Genomic DNA, 27,163 nt, shown 5'->3' with positions numbered 1-27,163 from the left:
TCACTCCATGAGGAGGCCCTATGGGCTGACTTTTAGTGCCTGACTCAGCATGTTCTTTCTACTCCTTTTTGTGGAACTGGCTATGCAGACCTTGACACTAGAAATCTTTAGGATTCTAGCCTCCTGCTGAAGGGACAGATTAATGATCTTCCTTTCATTGTGGTCAACAGCTCCCTAAAGAGTCCAGTTCTCAGCTCTGCAATGCCAATACAAAAAGCTCAGGAGCATTCTCATAACTTAAAGGGCTCTTGCTTAACTGGGTAGCTAAGTGTCCAGAACTTAAGTCTGTGGCTGGTAATTTAATTAAGCTGGAGGGTGGTGAGGCTGTGAATAGCAAGGGTTTAAATGATGAGCAAAGACACCTGATTGCATCCCACCCAACTAAGTCATATCCATGTTTGCTTGTCCCTGTCTCCATCCTTTCAATTCACTGGTGGCTCAGGGGAAACGTTGGTAGCCCAGCAGAGCATCCTGTACTGTTGGGGTGTGTGGGGTAGGGGGATTGGTCCCCCAGGCCTTGCACCTCATTCAGTCAGATATGACTCTTGTTCAGAAGGTTTTAGTCCACTGGGACACAGCATAGAATGGACTTGTCAGCACAAACCAGAAGCAGCCCATGTAATCTCCTCTTGGAGAGGAGGAGCCCCTGAGCTGGGGTCCTGGCCCCTCTTTCGCCCTCTCCAGCCAGACAAGACTTTCCCTAGTTCAAATTCAAACCAGCAAGACCTCTCCTCCTTCACAACCTTTGTAACCTAGGCAGGCAGAAGATCATTGTATGGCGTCGGCAGTCATTGCCTCAAAATGCCCTTCACCAGTAGGCCCTGATGCTGTGCCTAGGGAAACTGAGGCACACATCTTAGGCTCCTATAGGACAGTAGGAAATGCATGTGACCTAATGGGAATAAAATCCTCATACGCCCCACTTCATCACATAATCAACAAAGGGAGACCCTTTCAGGGAGGAAAGTAGGGTGCTGCTTGTCAGTGTAGCTTCCTGCCTCCCTTAATCAAGGAAATGGTGATGCTAAAAGGCAACAAATAAAAGGGAGGGATCGTTGCATTGCACTGGGAGACCAACTGCTCTTTTGTGAGAAGCATGGATCATGGCCTACTGCTCTGTACAAAGGAAGGGTGTGTGACACAAGTGAGATTCCATCATTCATGCAATTGGTGAGTCCAGTACAGGCATGTGTCTAGGCCTGACATCACCTCTGGAAAGGATGTTCAATAGGGAAAGCTTCAGAGAAGCTGAATGCATGATCCGGTCTAGAAAACCAAGAGCTCAGCTTCTAAAATAGCCCAGAAGACTAAATGATGAGTGATCAGTCCAGATGTGCCCACCCAGGTGGAACACCTGACTTACCAGACAGACATGAGAACCAACAGATACAGGACTCCATCTGCCCACCAAATGGGAAAATCAGTTCAGACTTGGCTGTGAGAGTAACTTGTATGGTAGCGGCTTCTGCCCCTGGGTGGGCTTAGCTCAGTTCCTCATGTTCAGCCAAATCGCTGGGTGCAGTTCTGTCCTTGCCCATACCAAACCATAATGGTCCTTCTTAGCCTTTCAATAGGCCTCAAGTAGTAGAAGCCTTTTTAGCTGCTGGTGCAGTGCATTGTGAGGTTGTCTTTGGAAACACAGGGGTCACCAGGTTGGTTAGAATTGTCTTGGGTTCCCTATTGGGGTTTTGGATCATGTCTGAAGTCTTCCAAAGCCAAATCTTCAAATAACAAGATCCAAGCTCTTCAAGTTAGAAGCACCCTTGTTGTTGCTTGAGTCTTGCTTATTCCAACGTGCTAGACTAAAAGGTCCCGCTTCCTTTGGCTCTGATGGAGGACAAACAATCCGCTGAGCCATGGGAAGTCAATCTTGTCTAAGAGCTCAGTAAGCAGTAGAAGTGTTGGTAATGCTGCTAGACAACACTATTTTACAGCTAAGTAATGGCACAGAACAGAGCCAGGGCTGGTGGCTGGAAACACTTTATGGGACTATAGGAAATTTGGCCACATCCATAAGTGATATCTGAACTGAAAATCCATTCTGGACTGCAGCTGTTGCTGGATGAGTGCCAGATCAGAAGTTCAACCTGTACTATGTTAATAGAACACACCAGGGTCTGATGCTGCAAGTGTAACAGTACAGAAATACCCATCAGTTATCAACTCATAGGCTTGAAGTGGGGGCAGCTGGAACCTGCACAGGGAGACAAAGTTACCTCCTACCCCAGATGTTGGTAGAGACCTTGTGATGGGCTCTGAAGGTATCCCAAGCAAATAGTGAGCCTTTGTTGTGGTTGTCGTCAACCGATACACCCATGTATTCCCTTGCACCATCCTGATCTCCAACAATCTGATCAAACTAGTTGCATTCAGATTGAACCCAAGTCAGTGGAGCATGGGAGAAAAGCTAGAGGCTTTAAATGCAACAGTTTGGTTTTAAATCTCCCTTGGGTTGGGAGGTTGGGGAGTACTTGGAGATGCTTCAAAGCTGAATTTTTTTTTTTTCTTGAGTAGAAGGGGTAAAGTGGTGACTTATAGATGGGGATTGTCAAAGGAGTTAAGATTTTTTTCAAGCCAGCCTAACAAACTTAGCTCTGTAGGTAGCTTTAAATTTTTGTGTTGATCAATAAACGAAGTCGGGGCTAATGACCACTTCTAGGGCCTTAAGTAGATCAAGACAGCTAGTCTGAATCAATTTGAATTGTCTGCATTCTTTTTCATGCTGCAGAAGTAAGACTGTTTTCCCCACAGAGAAGGAGGGTAGGGAATCCCAGGGCAAACAAAGCCAAACAAGTGCTGGGCTTCAGAGGCAGAAGCACTCTCCAGAAATGTGCTCTGAGAGCACCCAGCTGACTGTGCCATGTCAACAGGTACCTCAGTTCCCCCAGTGAAAGGACAACTTTCACAAGGCAGGGAGCTTTCTTTTTTACAGTAATGGTGGGTTAAAACCAGACTACATGCAGAAAGGAAGGGAGAGACTCATGCCAACAGGTACCTCTGTGTTCTCCTGGTGAAAAGGCAGCAAGCAGGCCACTGAGATTGGTTCCTTCAAGCGACATGCTCTGGGAATAGTACTAGAGTAGCTCTTTCTCCCTTCTACTTGAGTAACACTGGAAAATAACTATTTGACTTGTGCGTTCTAGATCCAGGAGTCAGCAGCCCTTGGCATGTATGCCAAAAGTGGCACACAATCCAATTTTCATCAGCCTGTCTGGTGGTAGCTCAGCACCACCCTTCTCCCCCATACAGCTGGGGACATTGCTCAAAGCCCTGCTGTCAAGGGATTAATAAGAGACCAGCTAATGCTACCAGCCCCTACCTAAATGGGAATGCTCTGCAGCTTTATTAGTGAAGCTGTTTGAAAGTAGGACAGTTAGTGACTTTAGAGTATCAAGCACTTGGGCTAGAAATAGAGGTCAAATTTCAGCCCTTTGCCTTGGAAAGGTTGCTGATCCCTGGTCTAGGGCCAGAATTTGACCCCTGAGGGCTAGAAAAAGCTGATCTTGATTTCTAAAAATCCTTAGTCTCTTATGGTGGTAGCACAGTACAAAATAGTAACAAATGGAGTATTTCACAACTCTAGATAAACATTGCTCTAAACTCAAGGGACTTGCCCTAGCAGATGGGAGAAAAATCAGGTTTTTGTATAGCTGTTGCAAACAGCTTCATATTTGAAATAGTCAAAACAGCTTTGATGTATGTAGCTTCATTTTTTGCTTTCAAATTAAACTGTTCTTTCAGAAGGGTCATGGATGGGGAGTTGTTACTAAAACTTGAGTGAGGGGGACAGTTCTTAGAATTTGGGGTTTTGTTACTAGGTAGGAAATTGAGAACTGATCACTGATTAGGCTACATAATTATTCTAGATAATAGATCTGGTGTTCAAGTAGCTAATTTGTGCTGACTTGAAATGTAAGTATATTGTGGATTTGTCATGAACAGTGGAATAAACACTACCCTGCTACTACACAGATCAAGTCAATCTTCATAAAGAGTAGCAAGTCATCCTTAGGAGTCAAGCTTGCTTGTTCACAAGCTCTTGAAGTTCTATCACTCTGTTTTGGCATCAACTTTCCCTTCCAGCATGTCTACAAAACCTTAGATAAATACCTAGGGAAGATGAGAATCTGACCTTTTTTCAAAAAGCTGAAGCCCAATTGGGAGGCTTAGCTGAGTATATAACTGCCTAGCCCACTGGTGGGATATTACAAGAATCTCCAGGAAGGCTAGATACACAGAGGTGGCACAGAAGCATTGCTTGCCATCAAACAAGAATACACCATAGAGCTGGGAACAAAACCAGGACTTCCGAGCACCATTGCCCTGTTTACAACCTATGCAGCCTTGGGATTGTATTTCCTTGCACATGTCCTTTGGTACAGTCTTGTGGATGGGGATGGCTGCCTGTATTCTGCCATGTTCTTCATGTACCTGAGAAACTCAGCTGGTGGCTCCACCTCTTACATGTAACAGACAGCCTCTGGAAGGCTGAGACATGGGGCTCAATAAGGAGGAGGTGACAGAGGCTTTTGAGCTCTCATTTAGCTCTAAGTCCTGAAAAAGCATGTACTAATTTGCAAAATCTCCAGCAGTGAATGGTCTGTTCTAGGCCAGGTGCCCCCTCTTGTGCTTGGGACCCTCAAGGAAGCCCTCAATGTCATTTGGCTACAGTGAGGAGCAGGCCACAGTCTACTCCCCCAGGTGCCTAGAGTTTGGAGTGGGGGTAGAGGTGGTTTTGGAAGCCTCTCTTCTTTCCTCCCTCCCCCAAACAGCAAAGAAGTCACTGACAGCTACACCAAGTCCAGTCTGTGGCTAAGCACTGCTCTGAATGGCATGGATGCACTGCAGGCTAGAGCAGAAACAGCCTGTGGCAATAATGAACCCTGCTCTGTGTAAGACAGCGCTGGCTGAGTGCATTGGAGGGTGGGGTAGTAAGCCTGAAAGGGGCCATGGGGTGCCTGTTACTGTCTTCCACCAGCTGCCAGTCTGTCCTCAGGAGTGATACCTGGCAATCAGCTTGAGCCATCCAACTGTCAGACCAGGTGACCCTAAGATTCAGGGTGGGTATGCCCTAGTGTCCTTTGAAAGGCTGTTGCTGGGGCGTTGTACTTGTCGTCATTAATCTGTCATAAAAGGAGATTTTTCATACAGTCTTCAGTATGAATTCCTGACCCAAAGTGCTCACAAAGGGTATCTAATGGATCTTGTGTACATCTCTGGCCTTCGCTAGGACCTGTGGGTGCTTCTGGAATGTAAATGTCTTGCAGACAGCACCCCCTCTGCTTTTGCAGGACCGAGTCTGCTTGCAAACCAGAGCTACTGCTCTCATTGCAGAATCTAGAGGAATGCCAAGAAAAATACAGAAAGTAGCCGCTTGCATGGCCTAAGCTAACAAGGGGATCTCCCTTCCCACTGCCCTCAGCTGTGCCCTAAAGTACTTGGTCTTGCAAGTTTTGATGCTTGGATCGTCATCTGCTGACATGCGACAATACTACTTACTGGCCAACATATGGCTGCAATGATGGAAATGAATCTTCAGTGAGCCAGGTGCTCTTGCTTTAGTTACTGTCCATCTGCCTGAGATCCTTATTTAAACCTCATAAATGAGGAGGTCAGAGAGGGAAGAAATCTGACGGATGCAATGGAAACTTTAGATTATCTCCTCTCCTGTGAGGTGTAATAGTTTGACTGCAGCGAGGAATGAACTGCAGTTGCACACTGCCTAGCCCAGCCAGGAAGACTAGCCAGGAAAAATATCAACACTTCCATTAAAAAGTCTGCTGGTTTGCTCATAGTGAAATAAACATACCTGTAGGCATGAAGGGCTGAACCACACAGGAAACTCTAACTAGCATGAACACACACACAGATGTAGTCCTTCTCACCCCCCATCCCCATATATTTACACAATATAAATCCTGGACTTGCACAGTAATACCTAGCTCAAACAGCTGTCATGTGGCTTAATAGCAGTGGAAGAACCAGTTCAGGTCAAATGAGAGAGGACCAAAAGCACACTTTAGAAGCAAGACTAAAACTTGGTCTAGTTAGTTACCCTCCAGCTTTGTCACTGTATATGGCATATTTTACTTGGAGCCAGGAGAGACCTGGTGATCAAGAGGCTTCATAGGACCCTTTATGCTAGAAAGCATGTTCTAACTTGGAGGTGGTCTCAAGTGAAGTTTGCCATTAGGCCAATTTGGGCAGTATTTAAGTCAAGGTGGGACTTGCAAAGCACTCTACCTGGTCATCCAGGTTAAGGAGTCCATTCTGTCTTGTCTATTGGTGGTCTCTTTTTTTTTTTTTTTTTAATTCAACTTTTCTTCACTGCTTGGCAGCCATGCCAGCAAACAAGACTGCTCAAGACTTGCATTGTAATGGAACTAGAGAATTCAGCTGCAAACATAGCTTGGTTCAGGTTTGTCAGACTTGAATCTTGCTTCATTTTAAAGGCAGTATGTAGAAACTGCAGTCTTGACAGCTGTTGGCATTACCTGACATGCAAACAGAGCCTCAGCTTGAGGATGGAGTAGCCTCAGGCATGAGGGACAAGAGATGAGGATGTCTTGGAAGGAAATCCAGGTGGCACAAATCAAGAATCAAATCAATTTGTCTGGTGTGGAGAATACACGTTTACTGGAGTCTGTGAAAACACTAAAGGTGTGTCTACACTTGCATTCCTCTTTTGAATGAGGTGCCCAACTACAGAGCTGGTGCCTCATTTGCATACTTTGAAAAAAAGAAAGTAGTGTAGATGCAGCTTTCAAAAGTAAACCATATCCAAAAGAACCCTTTTTCCCTTAGGGTTCACTTCTGAAAGAGCTGTGTTTTTTTGCTGCTTTCTGTCTTCTGAAAGAATATGCAAATGAGGCACCAGATATGTAAATCTGCACCTCATTTGCATACCTCTTTCAAGAGCAATGCAAGTGTGGACATGGCCTAAGGGTTTTGTGGGTAGGGAGTTACCATATAAATCTAGCATAATCCTCACTGAGGGATGCAGAGGGAAATGACCCATCTAAGGCAGCCTTGCAAATCACATGCATGAATGAGAGGCTTATTGCATGAGAGCTTTCCCTGCTCTCTCCAGTTGCCCCTCCTGAAGTAGACTTTCTTCCTTTAAGTAGTGATTTGCCTACTGTGCACACCTACACATGGACAATATCATTCAATACATGTCCAGAGACTTCCTAGCCAACTGAGAGAGCCTCCTGGTAGAAGCACGTAGCCAGCACCTGAAAGATGTCCCCCAACCTCCAGCATGAGTGCAGAGTGGCATGCAAGCTTCTTATTGGCATGTGAGGCAGAAGCTCAGCCCCACCCCAGCTCCCCCATGCAGCTGTACTCAAAGCACCTGTGGATTAACAAAAGACCATCTAATGCTGCCAACCTCCACCTAACCTTTAAAGCTCTGTATCTTAACTGATGGATGAAGCTCTTGCAAGCAGGACTATAATTGACTTTAGAAAGTGTCACCAGCACTCAGCCTGTAAGTACATAGAGGTCAAAAGGTCACATTTTGGCACTCTGCCTCAAAGGTTGCTGACCCCTGGCCTGACAGAGGCTGAATGTACTTCCAGGTCCTGCATCCTGTTGGACATGCTACATACTTTCACTTCCCTCCAGAGCACCAAGACAGTGGGTGTGGCTAATCAGCATGGGGGTAAACTTAATAGACTGCAAGTACTATAGGTTGTACCTCCCTGGGCCAGCACCCTTGACCAGGACTGCTCAGGTCCCAAGGGATTTTGCTGTAACAGGGGAGGTCAATGACCACAGGGTGCCCCCCCCCCCCCCCATCTTGGCTACCAAACACTCTTTCCATACTGCCCACTAGCTATCCTGGCTTCACAGCCCTGCCACTCCCTGTTCAGCTCCCCAGCCATTGGTACCCCACTGCTCTCCAGCCATCCTGCTGGCTTCTCCTCCCCAGCCTGTGTGGGGGGGGGGGGGGGCAGGGCTCAATCAGGCGCTCTGTCTCTAGTCTGTGCTCCAGCAGGGCTTGGCAGCATTCTTGCTGCAGCAGGGCTCCAGCTCTGGTCATGCCTGGCAGCTGGTCACTACTATGCATCAAGCCCCGGGACTCTGGTCCTGCAACATCATGGTGATGCTGGGTCTCGGATGTTGCCAGACGAGAGAGTGAGGACTAGGTTTAAGAGGCTGAATCTGCATTGCAGGTGGTGCTTTGCTGGCAGGACTGACAAGCGAATTCCACTTAGGGGGAAGAAGGCTGTGCTCTTTTTGTTGGTGAGAGTGCAGACTTTACGCCCCGACTTTAGTGACAGGGCTGTGTGGACACAGTGTTGGAGAAAGCTGTTTAGAGTGGGTGTACTCTTAACTATCCAGCCACCCTCCTCCCCTGTGCTCTGGAGGACAGCTGCCTGGGTAGAACAACCTGCCTCTTCTCATTCAAACTCACTTGAGGGTGGGCTGTTACCTGAACAGGCAGCAAAAAGATTCAGTAGCATGCTGCCTTGTTTCAGTGCTCAAAGGGTAGGGGGGCAGCACAGCTGTTGAGAAACCAAGTGTTTAAAAACCTGTGACTGGAAAAATCTGCAGTCCTCATGGCTTCTCCTACTTCAGGCTGCCAGGCCTGAGGCTGGTTTGGCCTAGAGTTTGGTCGCTTTCCCCAGTCTCTACTCAAGCTAGCTCCGTTTCTGTACTTAATTCAGCATGTTTGAAGAAATGCATGGTCTGTTTGGGTGGTCACAGGACCAGCTGGCTCTCTTCTGGGAACTAACCTATACAGTTCTGTTTGAACTTCTCACATTTCTAAAGAGCCCACTAGGCTGATGTGCTGAAGGAGAGAAGACTTTGTTCATAGTGCTTGTGCTCTTCTGTTGTTGCCCTCTCCTGGAACCTTGACTTGCTGTTCTGCAGAAATCATGACGGAGGCTTTAATCTCTGAAGGAATCTGCTACGTGATGACCGTTGATGCTACTTATTCATGGGTGGAGGCGGAAGAGTGGATGAGGTTTCATTGTGGGCTGTATCTTTAGTCAGGCTTCAAGAAACTAGTCTGATTTCTGGCCAACATCTTGATATTGTTCTTGTAACTTTGTCAACGCTCTTGACCATGTGCATAGTGTGACTTAAGAGGCTTTTGCCTTAGGGGCTGAAATTCCTTGGTGGGACTCAGCCATGCTGAAATGGGTGGATAAATGTGGTAATTCCTCAATGGTTGCCAGGTGAGTGTCTGGTCACATGGCAAGCTTCTAAAGCTGTTCCACAAATGTTAATTTTGCAGCACAGCTGTAGCTTTCTCCCCCTCATATGAAAGGATGAGAATGTTTGAACCAACTCTTCAGTCAGAGCCTTTTGAGCACCGCATTCAGTACCTCATGAGAAGCTCTTGGTGCTCAGAAGCTTGTCTTTGAGAAGCTCTTTCAATAAGAAACTTGCCCACCTTGAGACACAAAGGCAAATACCAGGTCTAGATCTCTTGCTTCCTGGTCTCTGGTAGCAAATACCACTAGCTTTAGCAAAGTCAAGATCTGGCCCAGAATCTCCATGAAAGAGCTTTGGCTTAAACTAGTTGGCTGGAGATTGAGGGGTACAACTCTCTCTCCTCTACTATGAATTCAATCTACTACTGGTGGAGAGCCTTCCCCACTTGTTGGGTTTTCTTCTCCTCCTGGCACACACAGGGGGTTGTGGTATATGCAGCATGTTCTAAGATCCTTCCTTGTGCCACTGCTTTGTTTTGGGAATGAGGTAAACCAAAGCAGCAGCACCACAGTACAAATACCACTTGTTCCAGAGCTTAGTACCGGACATCTCTTAAAGCTTTAAGACTAGGACTCGATGCCTTTTGGGAAGGATTGACTTATACAAACACCAGTCACCCACGCATTGAACCTGGTGTATGAGAGAAAATAACTGGAATTCCTGCCCTTGTTTGCAGCCTACCTGATGAGCTTGGCAGAGGGATGGGAGATTGCTACCTTCCACATAACTAAACCAAGGGCTCCAGGGAGGATGTTGGTAGCTTTCCAACATGCAGTAGTGGTAAGGTCACAAGACAGTGAGATGCGGTAGCCAATGGTACAGCTGGAGTAGTCAACTCTGCTACTATGGAGTTCATAGCACTCAGTACTAGACATAGCAACCATTGTAAGCCACACAAATCCAGCTTAGTTCAATGTCTCCCTCAAGCAAGTGGCTGAGCCATAGACTCTTTTGTTTGCTACTGTCTCTTGACCTGTAGAACCACTTCCATTTGCTGAAGCAGTAAGAAGCTGATGACCTTGTATCCACAATCCCCAGTTAGTCACTACAGGCCCTCTTCTGGGTAGGGGTGCCCGGGTCAGGCTCAGGGAGGAGAGGTCTCTTTTATGCTAAAGACTGGATTAACTAGCTCAGGAAACTGTTTGTTTGTTTGGCTTGATGGGCCAAATCCAGCCAGGTCACTGAGTGCGAGCTACTCACCTTATTGAGCTCAAGTATTGGAGTAGTCATGTTAATCTGGATCTGCAAAAGCAATGAGGGGTCCTGTGGCACCTTATAGACTAATAGAAATGCATGAACATAAGCTTTTGTGGGCAAAGGCACATCTGCCAAAGTGGGCCTTTGCCCACGAAAGCTTATGCTCATACATTTGTTACCCATAAGGTACCACAGGACCCCTCGTTGCTTCTTGAGTTCAGAATCTGAAACCAGGTATAGCTTCCTTCCAGGCACCCCTCGCCCCTGCTTCCCCCATCTCTTCCTTTCCTTTGACATGGCCATTCCTTGAAGTTCTTCTCATAGGTCTTTGGCCCACATCCTACAGGGGAGGAGTGGGCTAAGTAGTCTAAAGACACACAAGTTTAGGATGGTTCTTGGCTCCTTCCCACGTCTTATACCTGGAACAAACTTCAAGGGGCTGAGGATGCTACTCAGGAAAGAGATTGAGCTGGGGCTGTTATTTCTGCAAAGCCCCTGTGTTGAAAGGGCATCGATGTCTTCTGGGTCTCATTGTTCTGCAGCTTGACTTAGAAGAAAACAATGCATAGAAAAAGTCTTACTTTTGATGACACATGTGACCTGGTGTTCCTAGACCTACCTGCAGAATGTCATGGAAGTGGTGGCTTGAAGGCAGTGAGTAACTCTGCTGTAGCCAGAGGGCAGATCTGGCCTGCTGAGCACCCCTGTTTGGTGGAAGGGATCCGGCTTGGTTACCTCCTATGGGAATTGCAGGGGCAGAGTGAGGAGCCAAACAAGGATTTCTACAATGTGTGGGATTGTTAGCTTTCTCTTGGGTGTTCAGGGAATGGGGGGTGGGTGGGAAACAAACTTCTAAAGGGTAGTAACTTACTTGCTAGAGGGGCAGAACCACTCCACTCCAGAAGATTCAGACAACCATAGGCCCAGCTACTTGTGTTTGGGGTCGGGGGGAGGGGGGCGGGGATGGGGCTTTTTCATCTGTAGTCTCTCCCCTTCCAGGGGACACCCACACAGCTCATTCAGCTCATGATCTTAAGGTGGCTCTGTTACATCATAAGCTCTGTATTTGTGCTGATCTAATTTGGGATGGCCACAGGTCCTGAATCAACAGCCTTGGGCTATTTTAGGTGGCGGCAATCTGCCATTGGCACTGTTCAAGGAATTTACAAGTAGCAAGCTAATCCTGTAAACATACTGTCCACTTGTTAAGATCTTAAAATTCCCTAACCTGATTGGAGCTTCCTGTATTTCACACTCAGAACCCCTTTTGGGGGGTAATATGTGGAATGCATAATCAATACAGGAAGGAAATGCTTGTTTTAAGACATAGATCTCTGAACTAAGCTGTGCAGCAAGTGGATGAAGCGCTGGGCAGCTAATTATTGAGATGTTCATTAATTCCACTTTCAGGCCCCACTGGAACTGGGGGTTTCTATACAAACACTGAGACAGCCCCTGCCCTGAAGAAACATTGCTCTAGACAGAAATCTCTAACGGTGTTCCATGAACAGGTAGCAGGTGTTGCTACCATTGGACTTTTTTGATGACCTCCGTGGATGGTATACGTTTTTGTTAACCAGATACAAGGTTACTCTAATCGGGTATCACAGCAAATTACTTCATTGCTGGTTTCTTTTGTCTGACTTTTTAATGAAGAAAATGTTCATAAGTTTCATAATAAAATATTATTTTGGTGTTCTGTGGCTTCAAAGCTCAAACACTGGTTTAGGGCATCAAAAGGTATGGTTATGACTAGCCCATCTGCCTGGGCTTACCCTCCCCTTGAATGTCCTCCTGTAGGTGATATGCCAGAGGTTGCACAGGAAGTACTAACATGTCCACCATATTCTTGGGTAAGAAGGACAAAGAGCAGAACATCACTTCTGGTTCTCGTCTAGCAACAGCTGGGCTCCAGACTCCAAGTACTGAGGTGCACTGTTGCCTTAGTTGAGAATTCTCCACAAACTGTTTTGCCTGCCTATTGCCTTCTAGGCACGAACTTGGTCAAGTTATTCAAGCTACTGGCATGCTTAGCACTGGGCATGTGCTCAAGCAGCTTGGCTGGATCAGAGGGTTGGTGTTTAGCATCCAGCTGTTTGGCTGCCTAAGGCTCCAACAAGCTCAGGTCTGGATTTGATTTGGTCTCTCTCGCTCATTGCCATGATCCCCTGTGTACACCCATTTTTGTGGGTACACCCAGTCCCATGGCAATCCTGTCTGTACGGATCAAGCTACAGAAACATCACTGACTTTCTGTAGTGGTGACCACCCTTATTAATGCTGCATGTATGGTTCTTGGAAGCAGTTCTGTTCCACAGGTGTGTGGGGAGATGAGCCTACATTTGCCCCAAATTGGGATTGGGAGCTCTAAAGGTCCCTCATGTAGCTGCTGAATGCCACATCCATGGTGGAAGGAAGAGTTCATGCAACACAAAGCGCTTGATTTCTCTTGCCTTGAAGCAGGGAAGTAACACCAGGTTGACTCTCATTGGGCAGTTCAAGATTCACTTGTCCCTTGCTCTTCTCCTGGCTCCATATTAACCCCCCTGCTGCCTTCCCAGAAGGCTACACGTGGATTTGTGTAGTAGTTCCACTACTAGGACCATGAGTGGTGTATTAAGATGTGGTGAACCTCTGTCCTTGCAGGGTAGGGGGTCCCAGGATGTTACACCAGGTGGATGAGAATACACTTGAACCTCAAATCTGACAACCTGGGGCAGGGGTGGGGGATAAGAAAAGGCCATAGCCTGACAATGGCTGTTCCTATATACTGTTTTGAAGGTGAGGCTTTTGCTAAGTACTGAATTTCCCCCCCTCCCCCCCCAAGTAACAGCTAGCAGTTTATAGGGGATCTAGGAGGGTGGATGCAGGAGTATTGAGAGGTGGGGTCAGGGAGGCTTCAGGAGTAGGATGGGGTTCAGAGTTTGGAGCAGAGGGGTATGGGAAGAGACCTCCAGACAGCTGCACAGCAAAGCTGCTATCTCCCAGCTGGGTGGGAGAAGGAGTAGCGCGCACACAGCTGCTTCCTCTTCTCCCTTCCAGCACCTGAATCCCAGGTATTCCCAGATCCTGGACACCCACATTAGGGAGGATTAAGTGTCCCTTTTTAATGGACAGAGTTCTGTTGCTGGGAACACTTTGGCTTTTGAGTTACAGACCTGAAGGGCTCCAGGTTCAAAAGTTCATGGTCTTTTTTTCCCCCTCTTCCCCCACAGAAACTGGTGCAATAAGTAACAGATTTGAGGTAGAGGGCAGGGGTGACGTAGCTCATACTTTCGTCTTCCCATGGGGAAGACTCTCTACCCTACTCTAATGCTGGTCTCCTGGGTAAGGTGGGTTGAAATGCCTCTGACATTTGGAACCAAAGATGGTGAGGTCTGTGAAGCTCCTGAGTTCATGCTACAGTCCAGGATTGGCGTCAAGACAGCTTCGTTTCCCATACAGAGATGTCCTATCATTTAGCTTACCTCTTAGAGCAGCAGGTCAGGTCTTCAGTGGTTCTAAATCTGTACTTCCATTAATTCAAAGCAGCTCTGAACAGTGCTTGCTCAGAGTGTGATGGGGTTGGACTTACCACCACGGTGCCTCTGATAGGTCACACCAGGCATTTAACTCTGGCCAGAGGGCAGTGTACTCTGGCCAATGTCTTACCTGTTGTGTGGACCTGCATGATTCCCTGGACTGGTGGCCTCTTCAGTACTGGCACAAGCCAGCGTTCTGCCCACTCCATTCCTCCTCTCCATGGCTATTAGCAGTCCTTTCTTACACCTGGGCCAGCTGCTGCCACCTCAGGCAAGCCGTAGCCTGGGCAGACACAGTTGTCTGGCTTGAGGCAATGCAATGGGGGTGGGGGAGAACCCAGCCCCTCCCCACTACCCTGGGCTCCAACCCAGGGACTCTGGCACCAGCCTTATCCTGATCTCTTTACTGCTTGTTTCCTGTGACCCTTGTATCTGGGCCCACAGCCTGGCAGGAGTGTTTCTCCAGCTCCCCTGAACCTGCCCAGCACTGAGGGCTCTCCAGAAGCTGCTGGTTCCCTCCCTTGCTACTCAGGGTAAGTTGAGATCCCCTCAGCTCTGCAGCCTTTTTATAGGGGCCAGGCTGGCCCCTAACTGGCTGGGTTTGCACCAGCTCCCTCTGAGCTGCTTTTTTTTAACCCCCTCCCTGCCACAATGGGCTACAGCACCACTACACAATAGACGTGCACATTATTTGCTAGATATGGTTTTAGTCGGGAACAACTTTCTCCAGTGCTTCAAAAGCTTGTAAAGACCCCTTCAAAGGAGACCAGTGCATTCATCAGCAACCAGGGGCTCAGTGTCCGGTAGGTGTCTGCCGCCTTCTTTCCCTGTCCAGTACAGAGTGGCTTAGTTCCTGTAGACTAACTCCAAACTAATCAGCGATGTAATCTACCCATTCTCTGGGGTGTGCCACTCCTACTTGAACCGTCCTTCATGCCAAATACCAGGTTCTTGACTCTCTCTCTTCATTCCTTCTGCCGATAAGCCCAAAAAGCTGTAACACCCATTTGTATAACTTTCTGTAGTAAGGTCTCCTGGTTGTATCTTCCTATCTAATTCCTCATCGACCTTCTGCGTCCATCATATTCTCAGGATCTTTCTAGAACAGCTCCTCTCAAATGCCAATATCCTTCTCTTTTAAATCTTTCATTGTCACCCATGTCTCACATCTGTGCAACGTGCTGCTGAATACACACTTTCAAGACTCAACTTAGATCCTAAGCTAATAGCTTTGCTTTCCCAGATCTTATCCATCGCCTCTAACTCCCTCCTGCTTTTGCTATTCTCATCGCTATTTCCTTCTTACAGTCTAGATCATACATTATGTTGCTCTCCAGACACATGAACTCTTCTAGTTCAGTTCCATCTACACTGATCTTCCTTCCTATTTCCTTTTTTCATTTTATGGATGTTCATAATTAATCTGTACTGCTTTCCCTTCCTTGTTCAACACCACCATTCCCCTAGGGGCTTTGTGGTGGAGTTACTAGTGTGTTAGAACCTCTGAATTTTCACATCACCTGACTAAGGTGAGTGCCAGCCACTGCACTTGTTACAGGAATGAGTTACTCCTGTCTCAGGTTTAATAAGGAAGAAAAGCATGTACATTCCAGAGGCATAATGCCTGCTCATGCATCCTGTTCTCTCTGGCACCCCATAGGTTTTTGTTTGTCCACCTGTTGGACTTTTTGAAACCTGCCTGGGGGATAATATGACAAAGCCAGTGGCAGAGTGAAATATCTGTCGCTGCTGTGCAGCAGAGGAATTGCAGAGCTGTAAAAACAGCTCCCAAAAATAGAACTGCTGATGTGTCGGACCATCCAGCTCCTCCCCAATCTGAGCTGTGGATTAAAACACAGGGATGGATAAAGGGGAGACTAACCTGCATGCTGCTGGGCTGTGTGCAACACCTGAGGCAAAAGCCACTTCTGGTGGCTCTGGAAGAGGTGGGATCAATCCTGTTGGGTCTTCTCTTGAGTTCAGCCAGGCTGTTCCACACGGGTGGTCTCTAATGCCCACTTAAAACCAGTGCCTGTATCTAGAAACCAAGACTTTTTGTTTTTGTTTTCAGTGACTGCTTCATATAAGCTTCTAAAGCCCATGCTTCTGTGATGCCATGCTGCCACAAATCGGGGATCAGCAACCTCTGAGGCAGAGGTCAAATTCTGGCACTCCATGTACAGTCCCAAGTGCTAGTGATAGTCCTACTTACAGTAGCTTCACTAATCACAATGCGGAGCTTTGCTAGGTGGTGGTGGTTGGTAGCAGTAGCTGGTCTCTTAAGCTCCAGGTGGCATGGCTTTGAGCAAGATACTGGCTGCATGGGAGGGGAGGAGGGATGGGGCTGAGCTCCCACCTCACATGCTGATGAAAAGGGGCTTGTGTGCCATTCTGGGTGCCCATGCGAGGGGTTGCTGACCTGCTAGTAAACCCTTAACATGTCTAAACAAATGTAAAGTAAACACCTACTTACTTGCTAACAGGTGTGGCAAAAGGAAACTGTTTCCCTAACAAGGATGCTTCCTTCTGCATGCCTCTGAACTGGGGTGAGGCAATTCTGCAGCTGAACCATTCAAGCCACGCTTGGGAGGAGGGAAGGATTTATGGATGCTAATGCAGGATTGGGGGAGTGCACACAGGGCAAAGCCAGTGCTTTGCATGACTTCTATCATGGGGCTGTTAAACTGGGGCAGTGAAGCTGGCTGAGGTGCTAGGGAGACACACATGATTAATTACAAAGTCAGATGTGTTCTTTGGCAGGGGAGCAGACAGACTGACACTAACACATGGGCATGCAGTGAGGATTGCTGGAGCTGCACCTGAAGAGCTGTGGGCTTGATCGACTCAGAGAACCCTTTTGGAAATGCAGCAGAATTGCCACCTTTGCAAATACCTGAATCGGCATCTTCCATAACCCAAGTGGAAGTGACTCACCTATAAGTCACTGTCGCTGTAGCAGTAGGGCCTTAACCAGAACCCCTTTTGGCAATGCTCTTCCTCTTGTACTTACACTCGGGGTCTGGCTACATGACGCAGCTGTTAGCAGCGCAGCTGGAGCCCTATAGCCATGCTGCTAAAAGTTGGGCAGCGTAGTTGGCTGCTTGGCTCTCCTGTTAATGGTGCTTCTCACCATGATCAGGGTTCGCTTGGTCAGTGGTCTGCATAGACCAGTTTTGTCCCAACAAGGGCCATTTGGGGGAGTCAACCCTCCCCTCCTCCAAAAGTGAAGTGGTCCGTCATTGTGACCAATGTAGACATCCCCAACTGGATGCAACACCTGCCCCCCTTGGCCAAAGTGAAGTGGGGACAGCTCTGTTTAGGCTCTGACCCATGTACGCAATCAAAACTTCCCTTGTTCACCCAGTGCAGAGCCAAGCCCCCTCCACAAACAACCCTTTTGCCCCAACAAGTGAAATCCGTTGCATGGACAGGAACACTTGGCTGGGGATGAAGTGGAATCCCTCTAATGGGGGGGTAGAAGTGGGTTTTGTCAACCAAAGCTCTGGCAAACCACATTCACGTGCACTGACTTCTAATGACAGACCTGTGTTGGTACAGCGTTGTTGCTAAAACTAACAGCTGAAGGGTGCCCTGACAGACTCAATGAACTCGTAGCAAGAGTTTGAAACTGAATCTAGGCCTTGTGACTTCCAATCTTGTAGGTCTTTCTCCTCTTGCCTACAGAGGCTTGGCACTTCCTGCTCCATGGGGTAAGTCCAATCACTCAAGTATTACAAGTACCTACCAAGTCCACTTGGCTCTAGGCAAGCTTCTGGAATTCCAGTGGGCTGAATGTTGCCCACCCTGGGAAGGTGGTTGTCCAGGTCATTACACAGCTTCTGGTGGGGGGGGGGGGGGCTGCTTTTTGGCTTAAGGATGCATGCACTTGCCCCTTGCTCATGGCCTTTGTAGTCACTGTAGAGAAACTAAAATTGAAGGGTTCTTACTTCACACACTAAATTACTCACCCTGAAAAGCAGTTAGCTTAATATCTCTAGTGGCACAGACTCGCAGAGCTCCCCTAATGCCAGTAGAGCTGGGCTGGCTTATGCCAGTAGGTAACGTAACGCACGACTGTGTGATGGCTGATCATTCTGGTGCATCAGCTCTGGAGCCACAAACCTCCCATCAGCTTTGCCGTCTTGGTGACTCACAGGGGAAGGGAATGTCTAAGTTACAAGTTCTGACGGTTTAAGTAATAAACAGCTGCAGCAGGAACTAGGCTGTCTCGTCCCACTTGTTCCGCTAAAAGCAGCAGCTAGTTCAGCTAGCCTGTCCCAAAAATGAGGCACTGAAGAGGTTGAACTTGTCTTCCCAGGCCTCTTGCCTCTCCTACTACTGCTTTTATTTTTTTCTCCTTGGGCTTCCATGGACCAACACTCCAAAGCTATATAGTTGCTTTTAATCTAGTGAGATCATGGGGGAGGCATGACACTTTAAGACAAAACAATGGGTAGAATAAGGAATAGTACTGCATTCTTAATTCCTCCAGGAAAGGTGGTCGTAGCTGTTCATGGAAATTGCAGGCAATGCGGGGAAAAGGGTTTTGCACAAATAGCTCCTGGCACAAAGTATGGAGGGTGAAGCTAATGCGGTCTTAAATTTTGTGAGTGAAAGCTCCCTGGCCTACGCATTCCACTGGCACTAGAGTTCACCAGCAGTTTTTAAGTTGAGTAAAAATCCTCCATAAATCTAGCTGCTGGTTGTCTCATTCCTGAGGGGATGAAGGGGAGGGGGTGGTACCAAACTCTGCTCGCTTACAGACTAGGTTGTTTGGGGGAATTAGGTCACTGGGAGCTCTTGGTGCCAAGCTACCCAGAAGCTCCCACACCAGGGAGTTGAATGTAGTCATCGCAAAACGAAGAATGCAACTGAGCTTCCAAAGCTGACATGTGGCAGGGGAACTGGTCAACCCTCTGGTATGAGCCACGTTACAAGCAGAGAATGGCTCAACTGGTCTTTGCAACAGAATCTAGATGCGCACACTTGTTTCTGTGGGTAAGTCTCCTGTACTCTCTGCTCTGCAGTCAAAATAAGGGCTTTGGGGCCGGGGGGGAAGCAGGCTGGGAAACTTCCTGAACAAAGCCTCTTGTGAGGAATAGAAGTCTTGGGCCTGGTTGGTGCTTAAAATTTAGATCAACTGCCTGAAATCCCACCCCATGCAGTTCTGTTTCTCTACCTCCTAATGCTCGTGTAGATGCAACTAGGTCAAGGGACACTGGGTCAGTGCCACAGAGGACAGGCTAGCGGAATCCAGAGTTAGGTGCTCCAGTGATAGTTACCACTGCTTGAGGAGGTGGGTTCCCTATGGCAACAGGAAAAAGGATGCCTATGCTATAGGCTGTAGCTCTGCCTCTGTAGACTTGGGCTTAAGGCGTAGTATTATAACACTCAAGGGTGAAGCCCTGTGGGGCCCTCCATCGAGAAGGAGGGAAAGAGGCCCATCTGAACAAAGGCACCCCTAGGAAGATAAGGGGGAAAGAGTGGCCCAAAAATACTGGATGGGATTTTGAGAAGCGGGGGGAGATGGTCTTTGGTGCCATGGACCACTGAGGTTGTTACAGGTCCAGAGGCTCACCCATCCTGAATTGAGACACTCTGAATTTGCAAAGATGCTGCAGCAGGGGAGAGCCCTCCTTTTTACCGAGGGGCCACTCCATGAATTTTGGTATTTGGTCACAGGCTGGCTGTGCCCCCAGAGGGGCAGAAGGGTTGTGGGGGTGCTATGGAGTGTGAAAGAAACATTGAGACCCTCTGACTCTGTGTGCTGCTGTAGATGTGACCCATCAGCAACCAGCACACAGTCATTGTGAGTTTGCGTGGTCACCCTTGGGCTCCTTAAGGGAAATCTGTCCTGCTCTGTGTCCCATCCCCTCCTCATCTCTGCACTCCTGAATGAGTCACTTACCATCCATGCTTCAGATGGGAGCAGCTCTGCTGTGCATCTCCCCAATTCCCTTCTCTGCAGAGCTGGGGAACGCCTGACTTCAACACAACCCTCTCTCTGCTCCGCCCCCGCCTGTGCAGAGCTGGCAGTAGTGTCCTAGGTGTCACTCGGCTGCAGACAGAACAAGGTGGGACAGGGCAGCTGACCACATGCTGCTGGCTGTCAATGGGCACACTCTGCCTGGTGGCCTGGATCCAGGCCGCTGGGGCTGACCTAGCATAAGGTGGGCAAAATTAGTGTATATTTCAAGGAGTGCATGTCGCTAATGCTCCTTTTGTTTGGAAGCTCACAAGCAACTACATGCATGTCGTTAATGGTATTCAGCTTCTCACCTGTAAAGCCTCACATGGCCTGGGCCCTGTCTACTTGCAATGCCCCCTTCTGTGGTGTGGCACAGGAGAAATCAGGGGGCGGGGGGGCTTTCCACCTTCACCCTTAGTTTATAACTGGGAGCCACTGGTAGGCTGCCCTTGATGGGCATGGCATATAACTTGGGCTGACACACTCTGAAGGCCAACCAGTCTGGGCTGCCATTTGGAGGGAATATCTTTGTGGGGTGGAAAAGAGCTTTGGTTGGTGGGCTGACTTGGGAAAATGGAAATGCTTCATCTTGTACTGTAATCGGGGGGAGGGGGGGTGGCCTGCTACTTAAGTATGCAGTGATGACTTTCTGGGGGCAGGTGTATGTGTGGCTTTTGTTTGGTCCAAGCTGGATTGTACCATCATGAGAGTCTAGATTCTGGTATCAGAGGTAGCTGTTAGTCTGTATCTTCAAAAACAATGAAGTCCTGTGGCACTTTATAGACTAACGGATATTTCGGAGCATAAGCTCTTGTGGGTAGAGACTCGCTTCATCAGATGCATTCTGGTAAAGCATCTTGTGTTCTACAAATTGAAATCTATCTAATGCACTAGCTGGATGTTTACTTCTGAAATAACTTATGGGAGGCTTCCCAGGACTTGTACTGGGAAAATCCAAAACTTCTTCCTTTTGAAGCCTACAACAGAGCTGTGTTGGCTGGGCGGGCAGTGGTTCCAAACAGGTTATTCTTTAGAACCCAAAGAGCCCACTGGGATTAATTTGGTGTTTAGTCTCTGTAAGCAGTGGACCCTCAAACCCTTGTTTGCTCATAAAACTAAATGAGCATGGTTAATGCTTTGAGTTACTGGCTTTCAAAGACTGGACTTGACCACCGGCAGATGTTCAGATTAACCTCCATTGAAGTTTTAATGGCTCCAATGTCTCCCTGGGACAATTCCGCTATGCTTCAAAAAGCACTTCTACTTTGAGGAGCAAAGCTGGCAAAGTTATGGGGAGGAAGTGGAGCAGGAGGTCCCAGGTTAGAATAGCCTGAAAGCTGGAAGGAAAAGATTTCATCAGATTTTAATTCACACTGGGCCATATGGAACAATATCTGGCTGCCTTTTGCTTGAGAGAGTGGATGTACTCGTACTAGATTTAAGAGGTTCCTCCTTAATTAAAACTCCTTTTGGAGGAACGAATGGCAGAGGGGAGGTTCAGTATAGGTGTAGTACAGCATAGGCAGTAGAACTTAAGGCAGTCATGTGAAAAGGAAGATCTGCACAGATTTATTGTACTAGAATCCCTTGGTAGAAGAGTGGGCCGTTGGATTTCAGCGGGCCTGGTGTTCCAGAGGGTGTTGCGTAGTACTCTTTTAAAACTGGAGGGGGGAAAAAAAAGTGGTCCTGCTTGGTTCTGGCAGCATTGGAGCAGCTCCTGATCACGTCAAAGCAGGCATGTACTCACTGGCTTGTGCAGAGACCCTGCCTGCTGTCTCACTGACCAATCACAAATATTCACCTTCCTAGTTAAGGAACGAAAAGCTTTGGCGCAGGAATGTGGCTCGTTCAGGGGAAGCCCCTGGCTAATGTTCAGGCAAAAACGCATCACCACAAATGCCCAACTGCCAAAGGCCTCTGCAGCTGTCACTGGGGCAGGCTATGGGAAGATGGACCTTTCATGGAGATGGGACGGTTGAAACTCAAATATTCAGATGTGCGTTGCTGCAGTGCAAGAGGGGAGAGGCAAACTCCAGCATTGTAGCACCAGACACAGTTGAGCAGCTAGGATAAAGGGGTGGTATGTGGGAACATCTGGCCAGGAGGGTGCTTGTCTGTGTATGTGGACAGGAGTTTTCAAAATAACCACTTATGCATGGCTAATGAGCACCTTGAATGGAACCTGGGGTGAAAGTTCTAATGGTAAACATGGATAAAGGGTTATCAAAATCACCTCTGGGGACCTTGCTGTAGTATCACACGGAAAAGCATTCTCCCCCCCCCCCCCCCACCCCACACAACGCTTTCCTGTTGCTGGTGGCCAAGGGCATTCTGGGAAATGTAGTCCCTACACTGCTCCAGGGTCAGCTGTCCAGGCAGGGCATTGGGCAAGGAACTACAGCTCCCAGGGTGCCTGGGCTTTGCACATCAGGGAGGAAGGGAGAGAAACTGGATGTGAGGTGGGAACAAGGAAGAAGGTGTTTTCTTGCCCTTTGTGGGCACACTCCTGTCTTCAGGCCTGTTGCACCTGCTTTAAATATTGCCACAATGCTAGCATCCCTCTTTTAAAGGGAAGAGCCATTCTAGTGGTTCCTAGCTAAGCTCTGCACTGGGCAGCTGCAGACTGAATTGCGAAACATGACTCCTAGGGTCAGAACACACCACTTGCCTTGTTCCCGCCCCATGTCCAGTTTTGCTCCCTTCCAGTTTATCCCCCTCCTGTATTAGAAATGACCTTGCACCAACACCAGCTCCTGAGAGCTGGGAGAAGCGCCTCCACCATCAACTGGGGTCCAGAGGCTCCAACCACGACTGGCATGCCCCCATGTGCGCAGAGCTCTAGAGACAAAAAGCAGTCAAGTAGCACTTCAAAGACTAGCAAAATGGTTTATTAGGTGAGCTTTCGTGGGACAGACCCTCTTCTTCAGGCCATAGCCAGACCAGAACAGTCTGTTCTGGTCTGGCTATGGCCTGAAGAAGAGGGTCTGTCCCACGAAAGCTCACCTAATAAACCATTTTGCTAGTCTTTGAAGTGCTACTTGACTGCTTTTTGTTTTTATAGTGTATAGACTAGCACGGCTTCCTCTCCACTATTCAGAGCTGTAGAGAGATTCAGTAAGCCACCATTTTGAAGTAAACCAATGGGATGAGGCACAAAGTCAAAATAACTTGCAGTGTGGCAGTGTCTGATTGACAATGCCTCCAAAGAGATTCTGAGAGCCCCTGATAAGCAAGTAGTGGGGCTCAGCCCAGGCTTTAGCTGATAGCTATTTCACCCTTCCCAGCCCCCTCAGCCTAAAATAACATGGGAGTTTTTTCCTTGTCCCTTCCCCTCCCCTGCTTCTTCAGAGCCCTGGACTCCTTGGCAAGAACTGCTCAGCCTCTTTGCAGAGCTGCAAGCATCTGACTGACCCCAGGGCCTCACAGGACACCACGTGGCATAGGTGGCATAAAAGGGCTTGGTGGATTTGAAGGGTTCCATGGAGTAGCTGCTGTAAGCTAGCCTTTTGGGTAGAGGCAGATTCTCTGTGGGGAGGAGTGTTGCAGGTGATACTCTTACCTCTGGCCTTTCTGAACAAGGACAGAGCTCTGATTACTGCAAAGCCAGTGCTCCCTGCTGAACAGGCAGGGGTCTTTTTGCTCCAGTCCCTGGATAACTTGTGGAGCAAATCCCTTTGTGGGGTGGAGGGGTTCTGTGTTTATAGCTAGGAGGGGCACACTTACACCCTCATCTCAGAGGTGGAAGGGACTCCTGGAGGTCAAGTCCAGACCCCTGCCCTCTCAGCACAACTGACCACCATCCCTGCTCACCCCTTTTCCCCTTCAAATCTATTTGCCCCAGATCCCTAAATGACCCCCTCGAGGAGTAAGCTCACAACCCTGGGTTTAACAGGCCAATGCTCAAACCCCTGAGCTATCCCTCCATACTTTCATTTGTTCTCTGCCACTCCCACTCACCTCGAGATGAGACAGGTGCTTGTTGGCCAAATAGCAACTGGTACAGGCTCTAGAAATGTGTTCCTAAAACAGTTGAACTCTTCCTCTTGTGTGTTGTTTGGTTGTTGTTGTTGTGGGTCTGGCTTTCAGCCAATGAAACTGAGGACTGTGGGGGAGGGAAAGATTTGAACACTACTTGGAGCCCATTGGAGGACGACTCTCGTCACTGAATTGTGAAATTAAGGAAACTTACCTGATGCTGAGGCCTGCTGTAGACTTCAGTATGAACTCCCTTGGGGACAGAGAAGGAAAATAATCAATGCCTCAGGGCCCTGTGGCTATACCTGACTAACTCTAGGCATAGACCCAGCTTCAGTCAACCCAGCCACTGTCTCTTAGGGAAGGGAAATTCCTCCAGTGCTGCAAAAATTGTGTGCTGCAGACTTATAGCTATGGGGCTGTAGTGGCTCTGCAGAGTAGAAGAGCCCAGAAGGGTCTGGAGGGAAAGGATGCTCAAAGCTTGGATTTAATGAGCACAGAGAAGGGCCAGAAAGCAGGCCGATACCCAAAGATCTGAATGGACATAAAGAACCACCTCCCTTGAGCTGCTCTACCACCAATAGTGCTCTGAGGTAATGGGCAGGGTGGCACAATCCTGGGATACTTAACAGTTGGGCCAGACTATCTTCTGAGATTGGAAGTGTCAAAAGATGGAATCTGACCCCTGTCCTTAAATTCTACAAAAGGGGTGAGCAGGAACCACGGTAAGGCTGGAACCTGAGGACAAGCTTTGCTGATATCACCTTGGCTATCAATCGCAAGCCTTCATGGTCAATTTTTGCCACCTATCTGATAGATGCCTTTGTGCAGAGCAATTGAAAACAGATTACAACTGATCCATTTTAATGCAGCAATATTTTGCCACTTCTCTGGCTTTCCAGATACTAATCCCAAACAACTGTCAGAGACGTCACCTGACCTTTTGCATGCTGCTCCAAAGCCTCCTGTGGTATTCTTGTTAAAGGCAGAGCTCTTTTTTGAAAACCAGCTTATTTTTGGGAGCCTGGATTTTCCTTTTTCCTCAGCTAGGCCCCTTGAATGGCTTATTTTCAGAAGACTCTGAACAGACTTTCAGAGAGGAGATGGTCTACGGTACCAAGTTGGGCACTGGGAAACTGAGGCACCAAAAACCAGTAGTCACTTCCCAAAAATCTCAGCCATGATGTCCAAATACATGCATGTCTCTCACCACTGTAGGGTCCAACTGCTACCCTATCCTTGAGCTATGTTGCTTGGGGATACTTCACAGGTAAGTACCAGACTGAGGAAACAGACTGGAGGTGTGGCTTGGTTTTTTTTTTTGTTCTAGAAAATACTTTCCTCCCCATATCTCTTTTTTCCTTAGATCTGTGTGTGCCTATTGAACTGTAGAAGCGTCCAGGAATAAACTGTTCGGGCATATGTGCTGGTGCAAATGGTGGATGGCCCATAGAATTAATTGCAGCACTTAAATACAGGCTAGAACTCTCTCATCCGGCAACATCTATAATCATGATTTTTGGCTAGCCAGATGACCGCTTATCATGGCTGTGACCAAGCTTCCTGAACCACCAAGTTTCCTTCAGTCACTTTTGAAAAATCCCAGCACTGCAAAAGCTGCTAAGGATTGGGAGTGGAAGAGAACCACAAACCAAACCAGATAGATGCCTTTTGGGTGTGCGAAAAAAGTGTTTGCCTTCAAGCTTCCCCTGAAGGGGAGCATTGACTTGTGTAAAATGGTTTCTTGCTTCTGTCCAGCCCGCTGTGAGATCAGGCCTTAGCATACAAAGCTGTTTGTAAAGGGATATCTTGGCTGCTGGCTGTCCCCCCTCAGGGAGCCAGGGGCTGTTTGCCTGCTTGCTAGGGAGACTCCCTACGTAGAACAGTTTCCTCCTAAAGATTTGAGTAATTTTAAGGTTCTCCAGTTCTAACTTTTGACTCAAGTGATGGCCCATTTTTTTTTCTTCTCCCTGTCTTGTGTTTGCTGCTTTGCTCCTGTTTAGGGATCTGTGCAAATTGTGAAAAGAGCAGAGTGGATGCTGCCTTCCCAGACAAACCTGCGCTTGCTCTGTGTCTGTGCAGGACTGAAATGTTCCCACAAGCTTTTAATGTCTGGCGTTAGCAAGGCTGGCTTTTTGGCTGGGGGCACTGCATCTTCAGGTCCCTTGAAACACTGTATAGTGACTCCCATTGACTGACTGCACTGGCACCTGGCCGGAAGAGGGCAGAGCCAGGAGAGCTGGATACTGGTAGGAAAGCCAACAAACAGATCATGCTTCCAGCAGATGTTCCTGCAGCTTCTTTGCTCCCTGGGGTGGGTGCCAGCCTGGTCACCGGCCAACAGTCACTCGACACCGGGAACGGTATGCTGGCTTCTTTTGTTGCACATTGTACAAGTCAAAGACCTTGTGCTTGAAGAAAAGGATGGGGCATTTCTCTCTTCCTGCTCTCCCCCAACCCCCATTTTTAAATCTCCCAAATCTCTAAAGAGGCATAAACCTGAAAACAAAAACCTTTTGGCAGCATCACCCACCTGGATGAGCTAGAGGTGGTGGCTTGTTGGCGTCTATGCAGTGATTGTAGGGTGGTAAGGCAGTACACATTGTTCTCCAGCCCCTGCTGCTGTGAGGCAGGGCCTCATGCCAGTGGCTGGCCCCAGCTAGAGAGGCTGGCATGTAACTTATGCAAGCATGGTGGCTGTTTTCTGACAAGGCCTCCTGTCTCTCTTCCCACCCTGGTCTCTTCACAGGCTGACTGGGAATGAACCTCTGACCATCCTCCCTCTGACTTCAGAAATGGAGGAGGCAGCCGTCAAGGCCCATTACAAAGTGTGTGACCGCTTGAAGCTGGAGAAGAAGCAGCGCCGGATGTGCAGGCGGGATCCGGGGGTGGCAGAGACCCTGGTGGAGGCCATCAGCATGAGTGCCCTGGAATGCCAGTACCAGTTCCGCTTTGAGCGGTGGAACTGCACCCTCGAGGGGCGCTACAGAGCCAGTCTGCTGAAGAGAGGTAAGGGAGGTTGGCCTTCCTTGGCATTCCACAGAACGTAGCGGGCCACCAGAGCCGTGGTGTGGTAATGGTGGATCCAGGTGTAAGCTTGCTTCGCTCCAGTCAATTCCTGGCAGGAGTGAGTGTCACAAGTGGATTCTTCAGGCTATTATCTGCCCTCTGTTCAGTGTCCCAACCCATATTAACAGGGGTAAATTCTTCTCTCGGTCTGCTCCCCGGACTTCTCTTAAAGTAGGAAAGGCTTCTCCTAAACCACAAAACCTGG

The 27,163-nt window shown here is 48.3% G+C and overlaps 1 protein-coding gene across 1 annotated transcript in view; it reads left to right on the top strand.

The window, feature by feature from the left end:
- Nucleotides 1-27,163, top strand: part of WNT9A (Wnt family member 9A) — a 57,969-nt gene that overhangs the window by 10,773 nt on the left and 20,033 nt on the right. The window contains exon 2 of the mRNA XM_074986352.1: nt 26,639-26,898. Coding sequence (XP_074842453.1) covers nt 26,639-26,898 — 260 coding nt within the window. The remainder of the gene's footprint in view (nt 1-26,638; nt 26,899-27,163) is intronic.

Source organism: Carettochelys insculpta, chromosome 2, assembly GCF_033958435.1.
Source record: "Carettochelys insculpta isolate YL-2023 chromosome 2, ASM3395843v1, whole genome shotgun sequence".
NCBI classification, from domain to species: domain Eukaryota; kingdom Metazoa; phylum Chordata; order Testudines; family Carettochelyidae; genus Carettochelys; species Carettochelys insculpta.
This window is presented reverse-complemented; position numbering and strand designations above follow the sequence as displayed.